This window comes from Dromaius novaehollandiae, chromosome 38 (genome assembly GCF_036370855.1).
Source record: "Dromaius novaehollandiae isolate bDroNov1 chromosome 38, bDroNov1.hap1, whole genome shotgun sequence".
NCBI classification, from domain to species: Eukaryota; Metazoa; Chordata; class Aves; order Casuariiformes; family Dromaiidae; genus Dromaius; species Dromaius novaehollandiae.
Window position 1 is genome coordinate 130,448 of NC_088137.1, and position 18,709 is coordinate 149,156.

General features: G+C 70.4%; 2 protein-coding genes across 2 annotated transcripts; one reads left to right on the forward strand and one right to left on the reverse strand.

Annotated features, from left to right (window-relative positions):
* Positions 1 to 9,801, reverse strand: TMEM145 (transmembrane protein 145). Its single transcript, XM_064503534.1, has 15 exons — positions 9,637 to 9,801; positions 7,970 to 8,044; positions 7,812 to 7,889; positions 7,069 to 7,155; positions 6,886 to 6,987; positions 6,278 to 6,362; positions 4,502 to 4,573; positions 4,336 to 4,404; positions 4,187 to 4,267; positions 3,611 to 3,689; positions 3,078 to 3,171; positions 2,821 to 2,993; positions 2,001 to 2,121; positions 1,688 to 1,885; positions 1 to 1,007 (listed from the first exon to the last, which is right to left on the reverse strand). Exons 1-15 carry the CDS (start codon positions 9,799 to 9,801, stop codon positions 780 to 782), a joined length of 1,707 nt encoding a protein of 568 aa, XP_064359604.1. The 3' UTR covers positions 1 to 779.
* Positions 9,802 to 12,351: 2,550 nt separating this feature from the next.
* LOC112995957 (toll-like receptor 13) lies at positions 12,352 to 15,645 on the forward strand. Its single transcript, XM_026121221.2, has one exon. It carries the CDS (start codon positions 12,386 to 12,388, stop codon positions 15,239 to 15,241), a length of 2,856 nt encoding a protein of 951 aa, XP_025977006.2. The 5' UTR covers positions 12,352 to 12,385; the 3' UTR covers positions 15,242 to 15,645.
* The last annotated feature ends 3,064 nt before the right edge of the window (positions 15,646 to 18,709 follow it).

Below are 18,709 nucleotides of genomic sequence, written 5' to 3' on the forward strand. Positions count from 1 at the left end.
GAAACACGAGAATCCTCTTTATTTTGGCAAAATCCTTCTCTCCAGAAATGGGGGTCTGGGGGGGGCAGACCTGGCCCCATTGCACCCCAGGGTGGGGGGGGGGGACAAAGGGGGGCAAGAGGGCTGCCCCCCCCCCACATGGGGGGACGGGGCGCCCCACGTTCACCCTGCCTGGGGGTTGGGGGGGGCTGGGACCTTCCTGTGGGGCAGGGATGACCCCAGCGGGGCAGGATTTGGGGTCCCACTAGGCAGGACTTGGGGGTCCTTTGCAGCAGGATTTAGGGTCCCAATGGGGCAGCACTGGAGGTCCCATGGGGCAGGATTTGGGGGGCCCAGTGGGGGAGGACTTGGGGGTCTTTGGGGGCAGGATTCAAGGACCCTGTGGGAACGGACTTGGGGGTCCCTTGGGGTCCCACTGGGGAAGAATTTGGGGGTCCCATAGGGGCAGGATTCGAGGACCCCATGGGAAAGGACTTGGGGTCCCACTGGGGAAGGATTTGGGGGTCCCAATGGGGCAGGATTCAAGGACCCCATGGGAAAGGACTTGGGGCCCCATGGGGAAGGATTTGGGGGTCCCAATGGGGCAGGACTTGGGGGGGTCCCTTGGGGCAGGACTTGAGGTCCCACCAGGGCAGGATCTGGGGTCCCACTGGGGCAGGATTCAAGGACCCCAGGGGACAGGACGTGGCGGCCCCATGGGGCAGGATCCGGGGGCCCCCCAAGGGGGCAGGACTTGGGGGCCCCGTGGGGCAGGGCCCGGGCCCCCCGCGGCCGGGGGGCTACAAGTGCCGGGCCCCCGCCGTGTGCATGCTGAAGTACTCGGTGTAGCCGTTGTGGGCGGCGAGCTGGGGCGCCTGCAGCTGGCAGGGGGGCCGCGGGCCCTCGCCCCCCGGCCCCGCGCCCTTGGGGGGCGCCCGGGGGGGCCCCCCCGGCTCCGCCGTGGTCACCACGCGCCCGGCGGGGGGGCCCCGCTCCGCCGCTGGCGTCTCCTCCACCTGCTTCCGCACCTGCCGGAGGGACACGGAGAGGTGGGCACTGGGGGGTCCTGGGTATGGGGGACTCCCGGCAGCCTGGGGGCAGGGACAGCTATGGGGGGACCCCCTCCAGCTCCGGGGCACGGCTGGTTACGGGGAGACCCCTCCAGCTGCAGGACCCCGAGGTCTTGGAGACCCCTCCGTCCTGGGGCAGGGACAGCTATGGGGGTCTCCACCCAGCTGCAGGACCCCAAGGTCTTGGAGACCCCTCCGTCCTGGGGCAGGGACAGCTATGGGGGTCCCCACCCAGCTGCAGGACCCCAAGGTCTTGGAGACCCCTCTGTCACGGGGCAGGGACAGCTATGGGGGTCCCCATCCAGCTGCAGGACCCCGAGGTCTTGGAGACCCCTCCATCCTGGGGCAGGGACAGCTATGGGGGTCCCCATCCAGCTGCAGGACCCCGAGGTCTTGGAGACCCCTCCATCCTGGGGCAGGGACAGCTATGGGGGTCCCCATCCAGCTGCAGCACCCCAAGGCTGGGCGGACCCCAGGCACCTGCAGGACCCCGAGGTCTTGGAGACCCCTCCATCACGGGGCAGGGACAGCTATGGGGGTCCCCACCCAGCCGCCGCACCCCGAGGTCGGACGTCCCCACCCAGCCGCAGCACCCCGAGGTCTTGGCCACCCCTCCGTCCCGCGGGTCCCCGACTCACGGTGGCGGCGCCGCCGGGGCCCTGGGGGATGGAGAAGAGCTCGGTGAAGTTGGGCACGGAGTCGCTGATGAAGGTGACGTTGCCGTAGACGTGGTGGGGGAACTTGGCGCCCGCCGCCCCCTCCTCCACGATGCCGATCTGCGAGGTCCGCACGTGGTAGGGGAAGTTCTTGTTGGCCGCCGAGGGTCGCGTCATCACCTGGGGCAGGGGGGCACGGCACGTTGGGGCACCCCATGGGTTGCGGCGGGGGTGCGGGGGCTCTGTGGGGCGCGGGGTGCCCCGGGGGGGCTCTGTGGGGCGCAGGGGGGCTCACCAGGAAGACGGCGTGGGCGTAGAGGTGGATTCCCAGCTGGATCCCGTTGACGATCTTCTCCCGCGCCCACTTGGGGATCCCGAAGTTGGCGATCAGCGCCGTCACCGGCACCGCGAAGAACCTGGGGGCCGGGAGCACCCTCGTGTGCGCCCTCGTGCACGTCCTCCTGCACGCCTGCGCCCTCGTGCAAACCCTCCTGCACGCCTGCGCCCTTGTGCAAACCCTCCTGCACGCCTGCGCCCTCGTGCACACCTGCTCCCTCGTGCACGTCCTCCTGCACGCCTGCGCCCTTGTGCAAACCCTCCTGCACGCCTGCGCCCTTGTGCACACCTGCGCCCTCGTGCGTGTCCTCCTGCACGCCTGCGCCCTTGTGCAAACCCTCCTGCACGCCTGCACACCTGGGCCCTCGTGCACACCTGCGCCCTCATGCACACCTGGGCCCTCGTGCACATCCTCCTGCACGCCTGCGCTCTCATGCACACCTGCACCCTCGTGCAAACCCTCCTGCATGCCTGCACCCTCGTGCACGTCCTCCTGCACGCCTGCGCTCTCATGCACACCTGTGCGCCTTGTGCACACCTATGCCCTTGTGCAAGCCCCGTGGAAAGCTGCGCACCCTCCTGCATGCCCTCGTGCAAACCCTGTGCAAGCCCCTGCCCCTTGCACACCTGTTCTGTTGCTCAAGCCCTGTGCAAACCGCAGCCCCGTGCAAACCTGTCCCGTGGTGCAAGTGTGCAAACCGCAGCCCCGTGCAAACCGCAGCCCCGTGCAAACCCCCCCCGCCGCGGCGTGTGCCCCGTGCCCGCCCTCGTGCACTCACCAGAGCGTGTAGGCGGCGAAGAAGGGCACGTAGAAGGGCTGCTTCTCGGGGAACTGCTTGAGGGTGATGAGGATGGCGTAGCAGAACCAGACGTAGGCCAGGAACTGCAGGGCGATGAGCCCGTAGCCGGCCGGCGACTCGTAGGTGTACAGCACCTGCGCGGGGTCGAAGAACTGCCCGGCCGCGGGGGTCAGCGGGGCTGGAGCGGCCCCCCCGGCGTGGTCCCCCCCGGCGCTGGCCCCCCCGGCACCGCTCACCTCGGCCTCGTAGATGAGCAGGACCACGTGGGTGATGGAGTAGAGCGTCATGTAGACCGAGAGCTTCACCGAGCCCGTGTGGCTGATGCGGCCCCTGGGCGAGCGCCGTCAGCGGGGCGCCCCACGGCCTGCCCCACGGCCTGCCCCATGGCCCGCCACCACCCGGGCGGCACCAGGCAGCCTCTGCCCCGGCGCCCCATGGCCGGCCCCAGTGCCCAGAGCTGCCCTGTGGCTGCCCCTTGCGCCCCGTAGCTGCCCCCTGCACCCCATAGCTGCCCCATAGCTGTCCCTTGTGCCCTTATGGTCACCCCATAGCTGTCCCCTGCACCCCTACGGCCACCCCATAGCTGGCCCCTGTGCCCCACAGCCACCCCCTGCAACACAAGGCTGCCCCATAGCCCACCCTATAGCTGTCCCCTGCACCCCACGGCTGCTCCCGCATGCCCAGGGCTGCCCCACAGCCCTTCTCTGCCCCTTTCAGCCCCACATTCCCTCGCCCCACGGTGCCCCACAGGCCCGCGCCCCCCCGCTACCTGGTGACGGTGAAGCCCTTTCCCAGCAGGATCAGCATCAGCAGGAAGATGAGGAAGCTGACGGAGAACAGCAGCTTGGCTGGGGGCGAGAGGGCGGCTGGGCACGGCGCGCGCACGGGCCTCGCATGAGCACGTGCACGAGCATAGCGCCGGGTGTGCAGCGCCGTGCACGGGAGCCGCGCTTGCACGGGGAGCCACGCTTGCACGTGCAGCACCGCGCACAGGAGCCATGCATGCACACGGGGAGCCGCGCGTGCAGCGCCGTGCACGGGAGCCGTGCATGCACACGAGGAGCCACGCGTGCAGCACCGTGCACGGGAGCCATGCTCGCACGTGGTGCATGAGGAGCCGCGCGTGCAGCACCGTGCATGGGAGCCATGCATGCAAACGAGGAGCCACATGTGCAGCGCCGTGCACGAGAGCCGTGCATGCACACGGGGAGCCGCGCGTGCAGCGCCATGCACGGGAGCCACGCTTGCACGCGGTGCACGAGGAGCCATGTGTGCAGTGCCGTGCACGGGAGCCACACTCGCACGCGGTGCATGAGGAGCCGCGCGTGCAGCGCCGTGCACCTACCCAGGATCTTGAGGCTGGCGTTGCCCACGCCGTCACAGGCGTACTGGCCCCAGTAGCCGCAGCAGAGGAGCAGGCTGAGCACTGGGGGCAGAGGGGGGGTGAGCCGGGCGCCCCCCCGGCCCCCCCCGCGCCCCCCGAACCCCGCTCACCCTCCACGCCGCCCGCCGCCATGAACATCTTGTAGGTGGTGTGCAGCAGCTGCCGGCCCTTCAGCAGGTCTGGGGGGGACACGGGGGGGGTGAGCACCGAGAAGCACACCCCCCGCCAGCACTGGGACCCCCCCACCCAGTGCAGCCCCCCCCGGCCCCCACTCACAGCCGAAGTAGCAGGAGACGAGGAAGATGAGGACGAAGATGAGGAGGAAGGTGATGTCTGTCTCCAGGATGCCTGGGGGGGGACACGCAGGAGGGTTGGGGCTCACCCCCCCAGCCCCCTGGCAAGGCGCCCCCCCAAAACACCTATGTGCAGCCCCCTGACCCACAACTGCCCCCTGCACTGCCGCCCCCTCATTTCCACCCCACAATTACCCCCCATTGCAGCCCCCTGACCCACAACTACCCCCTGCACTGCCGCCCCCTCATTTCCACCCCACAATTACCCCCCATTGCAGCCCCCTGACCCACAACTACCCCCTGCACTGCCGCCCCCTCATTTCCATCCCACAATTCCCCCCATTGCAGCCCCCTGACCCACAACTACCCCCTGCACTGCCGCCCCCTCATTTCCACCCCACAATTACCCCCCATTGCAGCCCCTGACCCACAACTACCCCCTGCACTGCCACCCCCTCATTTCCACCCCACAATTCCCCCCATTGCAGCCCCCTGACCCACAACTACCCCCTGCACTGCCGCCCCCTCATTTCCACCCCACAATTACCCCCCATTGCAGCCCCTGACCCACAACTACCCCCTGCACTGCCACCCCCTCATTTCCACCCCACAATTCCCCCCATTGCAGCCCCCGACCCACAACTACCCCCTGCACTGCCACCCCCTCATTTCCACCCCACAATTACCCCCCATTGCAGCCCCTGACCCACAACTACCCCCTGCACTGCCACCCCCTCATTTCCACCCCACAATTACCCCCATTGCAGCCCCCTGACCCACAACTACCCCCTGCACTGCCGCCCCCTCATTTCCACCCCACAATTCCCCCCATTGCAGCCCCTGACCCACAACTACCCCCTGCACTGCCACCCCCTCATTTCCACCCCACAATTCCCCCCATTGCAGCCCCCTGACCCACAACTACCCCCTGCACTGCCGCCCCCTCATTTCCACCCCACAATTACCCCCCATTGCAGCCCCTGACCCACAACTACCCCCTGCACTGCCACCCCCTCATTTCCACCCCACAATTACCCCCATTGCAGCCCCCTGACCCACAACTACCCCCTGCACTGCCGCCCCCTCATTTCCACCCCACAATTACCCCCCATTGCAGCCCCTGACCCACAACTACCCCCTGCACTGCCACCCCCTCATTTCCACCCCACAATTACCCCCATTGCAGCCCCCTGACCCACAACTACCCCCTGCACTGCCGCCCCCTCATTTCCACCCCACAATTACCCCCCATTGCAGCCCCTGACCCACAACTACCCCCTGCACTGCCACCCCCTCATTTCCACCCCACAATTCCCCCCATTGCAGCCCCCTGACCCACAACTACCCCCTGCACTGCCACCCCCTCATTTCCACCCCACAATTACCCCCATTGCAGCCCCCTGACCCACAACTACCCCCTGCACTGCCGCCCCCTCATTTCCACCCCACAATTACCCCCATTGCAGCCCCCTGACCCACAACTACCCCCTGCACTGCCACCCCCTCATTTCCACCCCACAATTACCCCCCATTGCAGCCCCCTGACCCACAACTACCCCCTGCACTGCCGCCCCCTCATTTCCACCCCACAATTACCCCCCATTGCAGCCCCCGACCCACAACTACCCCCTGCACTGCCACCCCCTCATTTCCACCCCACAATTCCCCCCATTGCAGCCCCCGACCCACAACTACCCCCTGCACTGCCGCCCCCTCATTTCCACCCCACCATCCCCCCCGCCCCGGGCTGAGGCCGCACCGAACTCGTCAGCGGAGAAGTGCCGGGTCCAGAAGGATTTCCCGTTCGTGAGCACCATCTCGTACTCCAGCTGCAGCCCGTCGCCCTGCGGGACGGGCCACGACGGGCGTGAGCACAGGGCTGGGGGGACGGCGGGGACGAGGACGATGAGGACGAAGGGACGAGGACGAAGATGAAGATGAGGATGATGAGATGAGGACGAAGCTGGAGATGATGGGATGAGGATGAAGGGATGAAGATGAGGATGAGCAAGAGGAGGATGGGATGAGGACAAGGATGGAGATGATGAGGATGAGGATGGAGATGATGAGGACCAGGATGGAGATGATGAGGACGAGGGGGATGGGATGAAGGGATGAGGGGAATGAAGGGATGAGGAGGATGAAGGGATGAGGGAGAAGATGAAGACAAGGACAAGGAGGATGGGACAAGGACAGGGATGAAGATGAGAGGGATGAAAAGGATGGGGATGAAGATGAAGATGAGGACAAGGAGGACAGGACAAGGATGAGGACGATGAGGATGCTGGGATGAGGATGAAGGGACGGGGAAGGGGATGATGGCGCCGAGGCCGAGGCCGACGCGATGCCGGGCCGGGGGCCACTCACCCCGCACTTGCTGAGGGCCACGTACCACCAGCGCTCCCGCACGGAGCGGAAGCTGCGGCCGCTGGCGCAGCTCAGGTACCGCACCGAGTCCTGCAGCAGCACCTGCACCGGGGAGCCGGGGGGGGACAGGGCCGGTCAGCGCCGCGGCCCCCCCGCGCCCCCGGCCCCCCCGGCCCGGCTCACCTGGCAGCCCGACCAGGCGTACGCCGTGGTCAGGTTGATGACCTGGTTGTTCTCCGGCCGGATCACCGACTCCTTCGCCAGGCAGTCCTGGAGGGGGGGACACGGGGGTGGGCACAGGACCCCCCCGCCCCGGCCGTCCCCGTGCGGCCCCCCCCAAAAGGTGCCGAGACCCTGCACCTCCCCACACGTGCACCAGACCAGTATCACCCCCCCGCTCCCAGTATCACCCCCCCACTCCCAGTATCACCCCCCCACTCCCAGTATCACCCCCCGCTCCCAGTATCACCCCCCACTCCCAGTATGCACCCGGACCACCCAGGCACAGTGTAGAGACCTCCTGCACCCTGAAATGCCCCCCCAGACCCCTAATACACCCCCAGACCCCCTTACACCCCCCAGACCCCCAATACACCCCCCAGACTCCAAAAATCCAAACCTTGCGCATCCCCAATCCACACCCAGACCCCAAGCCAGCCCCATAACCCCCCCCAGACCCCAATAAACCCCCAGACCCCCATAAACCCCAAACCTTGCACATCCCTGATATACCCCCAGCCCCCCATTTTACCCCCAGCCCCCCAATATACCCCAAGAAAGCAACGCACCCCAGGGCCTGCACATCCCCAGTTGACGCTCAGACCCCAAAACAGGCCCTGGACCCTGATGCACCCCCCAGACCCCCAGGATCGGTCCTGCACCCCCAGGATCGGTCCCGCACCCCCAGGATCGGTCCCGCACCCCACCTTGTTGCCCTTTTTGTAGACCGCGGGCCATTGCGAGGGGTCGTCGAAGTAGAGCAGGATGTTTTCGCAGCACTTGGCCTGGGGGGGGCGGATGGGGGGGGATTAGCCGGGCAGAGGGGCCCAGGCGTCCGGGCCGGGGGAGCAGGCCTGGCACTCACCTCCGGGTATCGGAACCGGAAATCCAGGCGCCCGTAGTCGGACAGAAAGCAGAAGCGGGTCAGGAACACCCAGTCCTGGGGGGGGGAGTGGGGGGGTGAGGGGCGGCCGAGACCCCCGGCGGCCGCCGCTGCTCCCACCCACGGACCCAACTGCCTGGGGACCCAGGCGTCCGGGGGCTCCCGCACCACCCGCTGCACCCTGGGGACCTGGGCATCCGGGGGGGGGGTCCCTGCACCCCCCCTGCACCCTGGGGCCCCGGGCAGCCGGCCCCCCCACCCAGCGCGGGGGACCCAGGCGTCCGGGCGGCCGGGTGCCACCCGATCCCGCCGTGGCCATGGCGACGCGGCCTCCTGGCAGGGCCCAGGCCTGGGGCGCCGGGGGGGGGGCCGGGGGGGGGGGACATGGGGGTGCCGGCGGGGGCACCGCCATTCCCGTGACCCTCACATCCCACCGTTGTCATGGCAACGGCCCTGCTCCGGGTTTCCAAGGCAACGGGCTGAGCAGGCCCAGAAGGGAGCTGGGAATGGCGGGGGGGGGGGGACGAGGTTTGGGGGGTTCCCTCTCCTCGACAGCCCCCCCCAGCCCCACATTGCCCCCACAGCCTCCAGGACCCCCAATGCCCCCCACATCCTTTTGGGACACCCCGATGCCCCACATTGGCCCCCCGGATCCCAAACCGGGCTCTGCACCCGAGGAGCCGGGACAGGGAGGGTCCGGCCCCGTTTTGGAGGGTTTCGCCCCAAACGTGCCCTGGGGGTAACGGGACTCCCAGGGCTGGAGATTCCCACCAAGGCTGCCCCCCTCCCAGTCTGCCCAGTGCCCCGCTCCCAGTCCACCCAGTGCCCCCAGCACAGACCCCTTCGGGGCATCCCCCCCAGGCACATGCTGGGATGGGAACTGGGGGGACTGGGGGGACTGGACTGGGGCCAGTTTGGGGGCATGGGGCGCCCGGTGCAAAACGGGGAGCTCTGGGGCAAAGGGGGACACGGGGCAAAACGGGACCTGGAGCTGGGGGGGACGGTGCAAAACGGGGGCACCCGGTGCAAAACGGGGAGCTCCGGGGTAAAGGGGGACCTGCTGCAAAGCAGGAGGGGGGTGGATCCGATGCAAAGCGGGGAGGGGGCCTGGTGCAATGGGGGATCCGGTGCAAAAGGGGGGTCCTGGTGCAACGGGGGCCCCGCTGCAAAGCAGGGAGGGGGGCTCGGTGCAACGGGGGATCCGGTGCAAAGCAGGGAGGGGGCCCGGTGCAACGGGGGCCCCGCTGCAAAGCAGGGAGTGGGGCCCGGTGCAACGGGGGCCTCGGTGCAAAGCGGGGAGGGGGCCCGGTGCAACGGGGGCCTCGGTGCAAAGCGGGGAGGGGGCCCGGTGCAACGGGGGCCTCGGTGCAAAGCGGGGAGGGGGGCCCGGTGCAACGGGGGCCTCGGTGCAAAGCAGGGAGTGGGGCCCGGTGCAACGGGGGCCTCGGTGCAAAGCGGGGAGGGGGGCCCGGTGCAACGGGCGATCTGGTGCAAAGCGGGGAGGGGGCCCGGTGCAACGGGGGCCTCGGTGCAAAGCGGGGAGGGGGGCCCGGTGCAACGGGGGCCTCGGTGCAAAGCGGGGAGGGGGGCCCGGTGCAACGGGGGGCTTGGTGCAAAGCGGGGAGGGGCCCCGGCGCGGCCCGGCTCACCTCCTTGGTGCTGATGTTGCCGCGGACGTACTTGGCCCCGGCGCCGGCGGGCAGGAGCAGCAGCGGGAGCAGCAGCGGGAGCAGCAGCGGGAGCAGCGCGGGGCCCCCCCGGGCCGCCCCCCCGGGCCGCGCCGCCCCCCCGGGCCGCGGCGGCCGCAGCCCCATCGCCGCCCGCGCCCCAACCGGAGCCGCCGCCGCAGCCGGAGCCGCCGTGCGCGCTCCCGGGCGCGGCACCGGCACCGGCACCGGCACCGCCCCCCGGTACCGGCACCGGCACCGGCACCAGCACCGCCCCCGGCGCCGCCCCCTCCGGGACCGCTCCGCCGGCACCGGCGCCAGCACCGGCAGCTGGGACAGGCCGGGGGACCCCACTAGCCCAGCGCCCTCCTCCCAGTATAACCCAGTGCAACCCAGCGCCCTCCTCCCAGTATAGCCCAGTACAACCCACTGTAACCTGGCGCCTCCTCCCAGTATAGCCCAGTGCAACCCGTTGTAACCCAGCGCCCTCCTCCCTGCATAACCCAGTGCAATCCACTGTAACCCGGCACCCTCCTCCCAGTATAACCCAGTGCAATCCACTGCAACCCGGCACCCTCCTCCCAGTATAACCCAGTGCAACCCAGTGCCCTCCTCCCAGTATAACCCAGTGCCACCCAGTGCAACCCAGTGCCCTCCTCCCTGCATAATCCAGTGCAATCCAGCACTCTGCTCCCAGTCTAACCCAGTGCAACCCAGTATAACCCACTGTAACCCAGCGCCCTCCTCCCAGTATAGCCCAGTGCAACCCAGTGCCCTCCTCCCTGCATAACCCAGTGCAACCCAACACTCTACTCCCAGTATAACCCGGTATAACCCAGTGCAACCCAGTGCCCTCCTCCCTGCATAACCCAGTGTAACCCAACACTCTACTCCCAGTATAACCCGGTATAACCCAGTGCAGCCCAGCACCCTCCTCCCAGTATAACCCAGTGCCACCCAGTGCAACCCAGTGCCCTCCTCCCTGCATAATCCAGTGCAATCCAGCACTCTGCTCCCAGTCTAACCCAGTGCAACCCAGTATAACCCACTGTAACCCAGCGCCCTCCTCCCAGTATAGCCCAGTGCAACCCAGTGCCCTCCTCCCTGCATAACCCAGTGCAACCCAACACTCTACTCCCAGTATAACCCGGTATAACCCAGTGCAACCCAGTGCCCTCCTCCCAGTATAACCCAGTGCAATCCACTGCAACCCAGCACCCTCCTCCCAGTATAACCCAGTGCAACCCAGCACCCTCCTCCCAGTATAACCCAGTGCAACCCAGTGCCCTCCTCCCTGCATAATCCAGTCCCGACCCGGGGCTGGTGTCCTGGCACGGGGCAGGCTGGGGCGGCCCGTGCCCCCCTCCGCCAGCCGTTCCCGCCAGCAGCGGAATCAAAACCGGGGGGGAAAGTCCTGTGGGAGGCGGAGGGGAAGTGAAAGCAGCACGTGGGGCCCGGGGGGCCGCAGGCCGGGACCCTCCGGTGGGCGCTGCCGATGCCGGGGCGTCCCAGCGCCCGTCCTCGCCGCCTGGCATCTCCTGGGCCGCGTCCCGCCGCCCCTCAGCACGACTGCCCGGGATCCCGGCCCGCGTGGCCCCCCGAGCCCCCGGTGCCCGGGCTCCATGCCCAGCACCCGAGACGCCACGTGGCAGACAGCTGCAACGGAAAGCGATACCCAGAGCTTCCCTTTTCCACCCTCCAAAGACCAGACGACCCCAGGGAGAGAGGCAGAGAGCCTCCAGCGCCCGGCCGGCGAGGTAGGCACCGCTCAGCCCTCCGCTCCCGCACGCCGGCGTCCGGGGCCCCAAGCCTGCGCGGGACCCCAGTGTCCCCTTCCCCAGCTTGGGACCCAGGTGTCCAGGGCCCCAAGCCTGCGCGGGACCCAGGCGTCCCCATCCTTCTCCCCATCCCTGGCTCGGGAACCCGCCATCCCCATCCTTCTCTCCCCATCCCCAGCAGCCCGGCGTCCCCATCCCTCTCCCCATCCCCAGCTCGGGACCCCGGCGTCCCCAACCCTCTCCCCATCCCCAGCTGGGGACCCCGGCGTCCCCATCCCTCTCCCCATCCCCAGCTCGGGACCCCGGCGTCCCCAACCCTCTCCCCATCCCCAGCAGCCCGGCGTCCCCGTCCCTCTCCCCATCCCCAGCTGGGGACCCCGGCATCCCCAACCCTCTCCCCATCCCCAGCTGGGGACCCCGGCGTCCCCGTCCCTCTCCCCATCCCCAGCTGGGGACCCCGACGTCCCCGTCCCTCTCCCCATCCCCAGCTGGGGACCCCGGCGTCCCCGTCCCTCTCCCCATCCCCAGCTCGGGACCCCGGCGTCCGTCCGTCCCTCTCCCCATCCCCAGCTGGGGACCCCGGCGTCCCCGTCCCTCTCCCCATCCCCAGCTCGGGACCCCGGCATCCCCAACCCTCTCCCCATCCCCAGCAGCCCGGCGTCCCCGTCCCTCTCCCCATCCCCAGCTGGGGACCCCGGCATCCCCAACCCTCTCCCCATCCCCAGCTCGGGACCCCGGCGTCCCCGTCCCTCTCCCCATCCCCAGCTGGGGACCCCGACGTCCCCGTCCCTCTCCCCATCCCCAGCTCGGGACCCCGGCGTCTGGGTCCCCCGGCCCCCGCCCCGCCTGCCCAGGGCCCCGGCGTCCCCCGCCCGGCTCGGGACCCCGGCGTCCGTCCGCGCCGCGGGGCGCCAGGGCCGGGGCAGACCCGTCGCTGCCAGGCGCAGGGCAGGATGCGGCCCCTCCTGGTGCTGTGGGTCTCGGCGCTGCTGGGCGCGCCGGGGGGCTCGGCCTACGGCTTCCGCAACTGCATCCAGGCGGCGCGGGACGCCGGCAGCTTCCGCTGCATCCAGCGCTTCCTGCGGGACATCGGCAGCGCCGTGGGCGACCTGCCGCCCGCCGCCACGGCGCTCAACGTCTCGCACAACGCCATCCGCCGCCTGCCGCCCCGCGCCCTGGCCCACCTGCCCCGGCTGCGCCGCCTCGACCTGGCCTTCAACCAGCTGCAGGCGGTGGAGCGGGGGGCCTTCGCGGGCCTGGGGGCCCTGGCCGCGCTCGACCTCTCCCACAACCGCCTGGCCGGCCTGGCCGCGGGCGCCTTCCAGGGGCTCGGCAACCTCTCCAGCCTGCTGCTGCACCACAACCTGCTGCGCGCCCTGGACGCCGGCGCCTTCCTGCCGCTGCTCGGCCTGCGCTCCCTGGTGCTCCGCGACAACCGCCTGCGGAGCTTCCGCGAGCTGGCCGGCAGCGTGCGGGGCCTGCGGCGGCTCCGGGACCTGGACGCCTGCGGGAACGGCCTGACGTGGCTGGGGCCCGCCGGGGCCCGCCTGCCCCCGTCCCTGCTCGTCCTGCGCCTCTGCAACAACTCGCTGGCGGGCGTCGGCGGCGCCAGCCCCGACCTGCTGCGCCACGTCAGGGTGCTGGACCTCTCCTACAACAACATCTCCGACGCCGCGTCCTTCGCCCAGCTGCGCCTGCGCAACGTCAGCCGGCTCCGGCTGCTGGGCAACCCGCTGGACGTCTTCCGCGTGCTGAACGTCTCCGACGTGAGGCCCCGCAGCGTGGACTACTCCGGCCTGGCGCTGGGCACCGAGGGCGTGAGCCGGCTGTGCCGGCGCCTGCGGGGCGCGGGGCTGCGGCAGCTGCAGCTGCACCGCAACGGCATCCGGGCCCTGGCGGAGGGCGCCCTCGCCCTGTGCCCGCCCGTCGGCAGCCTGGACCTCTCGTGGAACGAGCTGCGCTCGGTGGGCTGCGTGGCGGAGCTGCTGAGCCGGGGGCAGCGGCAGGGGCTGCGGAGCTTGGCGGTGGAGCACAACCTCCTGAAGCGCCTGCCGACCTGCGAGGCGGGCGCGCTGCTGCCCCGCCTCTACAACATCTCCTTCCGCTTCAACCGCATCCTCGTCGTCAGCCGCCGCGCCTTCGGCTACGCGCCCGGCCTCCGCGTCCTGCACCTCAACATCAACGGCATCGCCGACCTGCAGAAGGACGCGCTGCAGGGGCTGCGCAACCTCACCGAGCTGCGGCTCGACAACAACCTGCTCACCGACCTCTACCAGGCCGGCTTCGCCGACCTGGGCCGCCTCCAGACGCTCAACCTCCGCAACAACCACGTCTCCGTCCTCTTCCCCGACGTCTTCGGCAACCTGAGCCAGCTGCAGACGCTGGACCTGGGGGGGAACAACATCCGGCACCTGACGGGCGCGTCCTTCCGGGGGCTGCGCAGCCTCCGGAAGCTCTACCTGGACGGCAACCGCCTCCAGGAGATCAGCAGCGACATCTTCCACCCGGTGCAGGCCACGCTGGAGGTGCTGGACCTCAGGGGCAACAGGCTGCAGTACATCACGAAGCAGCAGAGCCAGCAGCCCCCCTTCATGTACCTGCACCGGCTCTACGACCTCAAGCTGCAGGCCCAGCAGCCCTACGGCCTCAAAATCATCCCCCACAGGTTCTTCCAGGGCCTCACCGCCCTGCGCTCCCTCTTCCTGTCGCAGAACAAGCTGCTCTTCATCCCCTCCGACGTCTTCGACGACCTGGCCCAGCTGCGGTACCTGACGCTGGCGGACAGCAGCAACGGGATGCAGGACCTGCCGCCCGGCATCTTCAAGAACCTCACCCGCCTGGAGTCCCTGGACCTGGAGAACGTGGGGCTCCACTCCCTGACCCTGGAGGTCTTCGGCAACCTCAGCCGCCTGCAGTCGCTGCGGCTGGCCAAGAACGAGCTGCAGACGGTCAACCAGAGCGTGGCCCAGCGCCTGGGCGCCCTGCGCTACCTGGACCTGCGCAAGTGCCCGCTGAGCTGCACCTGCGAGAACACCTGGTTCCAGACGTGGCTCAACAACAGCCGGGTGCAGGTGGTGTACCTCTACAACTACACCTGCGACTCGCGGCAGCAGCCGGCCTACGTGTACAGCTTCGACACGCACGTCTGCTTCCTGGACGTGGGGCTCTACCTCTTCTCGGGCACGGCGCCGGCGCTGCTGCTGCTCATGGTGCTGCCGCTGCTCTACCACCGGGCCTACTGGCGCCTCAAGTACCACTTCTACATCCTGCGCTGCTGGGTGAACGAGCGCTGGCGGCGGCGGGAGGAGGAGCGGTACCGCTACGACAGCTTCATCTCCTACAACTCGGCCGACGAGGGCTGGGTGCTGCGGGAGCTGGTGCCCAACCTGGAGCGGGGCAGCGGCCGGGGCTCCTTCCGCCTCTGCCTGCACCACCGCGACTTCAGGCCCGGCAGGAGCATCATCGACAACATCGTCGACAGCATCTACAACAGCCGCAAGACCATCTGCGTCATCAGCCGCAGCTACCTGCAGAGCGAGTGGTGCTCCCTGGAGATCCAGCTGGCCAGCTACCGCCTCTTCGACGAGCTCAAGGACGTGCTGGTGCTGGTCTTCCTGGAGGCCATCCCCAACGCCGAGCTCTCCGCCTACCACCGCATGCGGAAGGTGATGCTGAAGAAGACCTACCTCAGCTGGCCTCCGGAGCCCGAGGCCCAGAGGCTCTTTTGGACGAAGCTTAAAAAGGCCCTGAAGAGCAACTACGTGGAGGAAGAGGAGGGAGACTTTGGGGAGGAAGACAAGCTGCTGTAGGCGGTGGAGGCAGCCCAAAGCCTTCCTCCTCCTCGCTTTGCAGCCTCTGTGCCCCCGGAAAGCATCCGGCTCCCGCGCTGGGGGTTCGGAGGCGGCTGGGCGGACGTGCTGAGGAAGGGAGCGGGACGCCACGGGCCGGGTGGTGCTGGCCGCTGCCGCGCCACGCTTCAGCGTTCCCGGGGATCCCGCGGACCTTAAGGACGGCGGCGGAGCTGCGGCTGGGCCCGGGCAAGGCTGGGGAGCTGCCGGGGTGCGGGGCCGCCCGGATAATTCCCGCTGCCCGGAGGAGGCAGCTGGCGCAGCCGGGCTCACGTGCCGACCCGGCGTGCGGGCCAGCGACATCCCCATGCAAAGCCGCCAGGCCAGCGGGCGCTGGGGGGGACAGCACAGATCCCGACGCGCGCGCGGCCCCGCGGCGTCGGGAACCCGCTCGGGAGCTGCCCTCCGGGACGCGGCACCGCGGTGAGGGAGGGGAGACGGCGCGGGGCTGGGGAGCAGCGGGCAGGAAGGGTCACGACGCCACGTCGGGAGAAACAGCCTTTATTGAGCGCGCGGCGGCCGGAGAGGGGGGAGGCTCCGGGCAAAGCGCCCAGCACGGCGCCGCCGGCCCGCGCCACAATAAAGCACGGGCTTCTGCAGGTTCTCGCCTCCCGCGCCTTTCGCCGCGGCGGGTCTCAGTACAGCTTCATGCGGGGGAAGACCCAGGCCTCGGGGCTGGAGCAATCCCAGAGGCACCCGAGCGCCGGGGAAGGCGGGGAGCAGCCGGGCTCCAGGGCCGCCGAGGGGGGGAAGAAGGAGACGGGCAGGTGCCGGAGCGCGCGGAGCCACTCAGCGTCCTCGGGGCTCCCGCCGGGCCCCGCTTCGGGCAGCTCCCAGGCTTCGCGGCCCCACGGCTGGCGGCTCTCCGGGCTGTCCTGGCGCTCCCAGCAGCAGGCTCCGGGCTCGGCGGGCGCCGGCAGCCTCCCGCGGCCCGGCTCGCGCGTCCCCCAGCTGGACGCGAACTCCGCGAGGGGACGGTCCGGCCACGGCCGGCGGGAGCCGTGCCGAGGGCAGAGCTCCGGGGAGGCGGGCCGGCGCGCGGAGCGGGGCCAGCCCGGCGCGCGGGGGAGCCGGCGCCCGGCGCGCTCGAAGGCCCCGGGGCTCCAGGCGCTTCCGAGGACGTCGGCCGAGGTGTGCGCGGGGCCGGCTCCCCAGTCCAGGCGCTGGGAAGCGCACGGCTCTGCAGCAGGACGCCAGCTCAACCCGTACTGCCGCGGCACGGCCAAGGGGAGGCCGCACGGGCTCGTGCTGTCCAGGCCCAGATCGCCCGTCGCGAGAGGCGGCCCGCGGCTCCAGCTGCATCCCTCCGCAGCGTCCTCGCCAAAGTCCACGAGGGCTTTCTCCGGCCTGCTCCTGGACCCCCAAGCAGGCTCCGAGGAGGCCCCGCAGCACGGAGCGGCTCCGGGCGCAGCCCCGCACAGGAGGCCTGGCCCCTCCAGCGGGGAGAAGCGGGCAGGGGGGGAGCCAGGCAGGAGCTCGCCGCGGGGCAGAGCTCCGGCGCGCCGGCCAAACGCCTCCCGCCCTGCCGGGGATTCCTGGCAGGCTGCTCTCCTCTCTCCGCGGACGCAGAAGAGCGCGGCAGGGCTCTCCGGGCACACGCCTCCCGCCTCCTCGTTCCCCAGCGTCCAGCAGAAATGGCTCTGTGCGGACACGAAGGATAAATAAACCCCAGTGAGGCCGGACCGGCCGCCTGCATCGCCGGCCCCCAACCACGGACAGAGTCACCGCTGCTTTCCCACCTCCCTCCCTCTTCCCTCTGCGGCTGGACGGCGCGAGACCTTCCCGCTCCCGGGCAGGGGAGGCTTCCCGGGGAGGAGGGCACTCACCGGCGGGGGGCTGGGGGTGCAGCCGCAGGCGGACGGCAGGCCCCCGCTCCTCCTCCACTGCCCAGCAGCGTCGGCCTCGAAGTTCCCCACGGGGAAGAGCGGCTCCTCTTCCGGGGTGCCGGGGCTCCCGAGACCTGCAAGGGAGAGAAAACGGGGCCGTGAGCGAAGCCCGAACGCGCCTCGGCCGGGAACTCCCCCGCAATGGGCCCGGACGCGGGGGCCCGCGCGGGGAAAGAGGGACCCGGCTCCGGGAGGAACACCCCAGGGCAGGCCCCGCACCCCTGCCCCGCTCCCGGCACCCCGCCGGGCGCCCTGACCTGGCGGAGCAGCGTCGGCCGCCCGGGTCCTGTGCGCCAGCAGCGCGGAGAGGTCGGGGTAGGCGCGGTGCCTGTGCAGCAGGACGGCGAGGATGGCCCGCCGCCGCTCGCCGGCCAGGTCGCGCCCCGGAAACGCCAGCGTGCGGCCGAGCAGCGCTCGGAGCTGGCACGCTATCTCCCTCCAGGGCGGGCCGGCCGCCCCGCGCCCCGGCCCCGGCCCCGGCTCCGGCCCCGGCGGGGGCACGTTCTCCTGGTCGCTCAGGGGCGTCGGCGTTTCGGCTCGGCTCCCGCCGGGCTCGGGGCGACCCGGCTCCGGTGCCGCGGCAGCAGGAGCGGCGGGCCGAGGCCCCCCGCTCCCGGGCTCCGTCGCAGCGTCGCAGGCGAGGCGTCGCGGCGAGGGCTCCGCAGCAGGGCTGGGGGCGGCCGGGGTGCCGGCCCGCGGGCGCGTCTCCGTCCCGGCGCCCTGCCTGCCGGGGCTCGCCGGGGCGGCCTCCGGCCCGCGGCGGGGGCTCAGCAGCCTCTCGATGTCGACGGACTTCACCTCCCGGTTGAACATGCCCAGGTGCTGGCTGAGGCGGCGCTGGGTGATGACGACGGGCCGGGGGGCCGACACGGGGCTGCAGAGGGGCCGGCCGGCGCGGCGGCAGCCCCACGGAGGCGGCGGCACCCCGGGGGGGGGCCCGGGCTCCGGCCACCGGGCTCCGGCCGCCCTCCGGCCGAACTTGGCGGAGTCGCGCTCCCGCCTGGTCCTGCGGCGCTTGACGCGGCCCTCGGCTCTGTGCCGCCAGCGGTCCATGCCGCCGGCGCCCCTGCGAGACGTCAGCCAGCGCGCGGGTCGGCGAGGGGACCGGAGCGGCCTCCGCGGGCGCGAGCAGCTGTTGGGGGCCGCTCGGCCCGGTCATCAGCCCTCCCAGCCCTGGGGGACCCCAGCGACCCTTCCCCGAATGCCGCTGCCACTGCACCCCCGGCCCCTGCCCACCACAACCCCTTCCCGCAGAGCTCTCCGCTCCCCCAAACCCTCCTGCCCTCCAAACCCCTCTCCCCGTTTACCCCTTCCCCCGGAGCCGCCGATGTCCCTTTTCTCGCGGAATTCGCAGGGAAAAGGCAGCCGCCAGGAAGGAGGTCCCTGTGCGCTCGCTTGCGGAGAGATCAGGCACCAGGAGACACCTGTTTCTTGGAAATATAAGAGAAAATGTGTTAATGGCACCGTCTCAATAGCTCTCCCCGAAAGACCACTGATCCCTAGAGACCCCCAATATCCCTAGGGAACCCCAGACCCCCCCTGC

What these genes read in the sequence shown, in the direction of transcription:
- TMEM145 (XM_064503534.1), bottom strand. Translation starts at nt 9,801, where the DNA reads ATGGGGCTGCGGCCGCCGCGGCCCGGGGGGGCGGCGCGGCCCGGGGGG. An exon ending in GCAACATCAGCACCAAGGAG is followed by an intron (nt 8,045 to 9,636) that starts GTGAGCCGGGCC and finishes TCCCCCCCCCAG; the next exon opens with GACTGGGTGTTCCTGACCCG. An exon ending in TGGCCCTCAGCAAGTGCGGG is followed by an intron (nt 6,363 to 6,885) that starts GTGAGTGGCCCC and finishes CCCGTCCCGCAG; the next exon opens with GGCGACGGGCTGCAGCTGGA.
- LOC112995957 (XM_026121221.2), top strand. Translation starts at nt 12,386, where the DNA reads ATGCGGCCCCTCCTGGTGCTGTGGGTCTCGGCGCTGCTGGGCGCGCCG.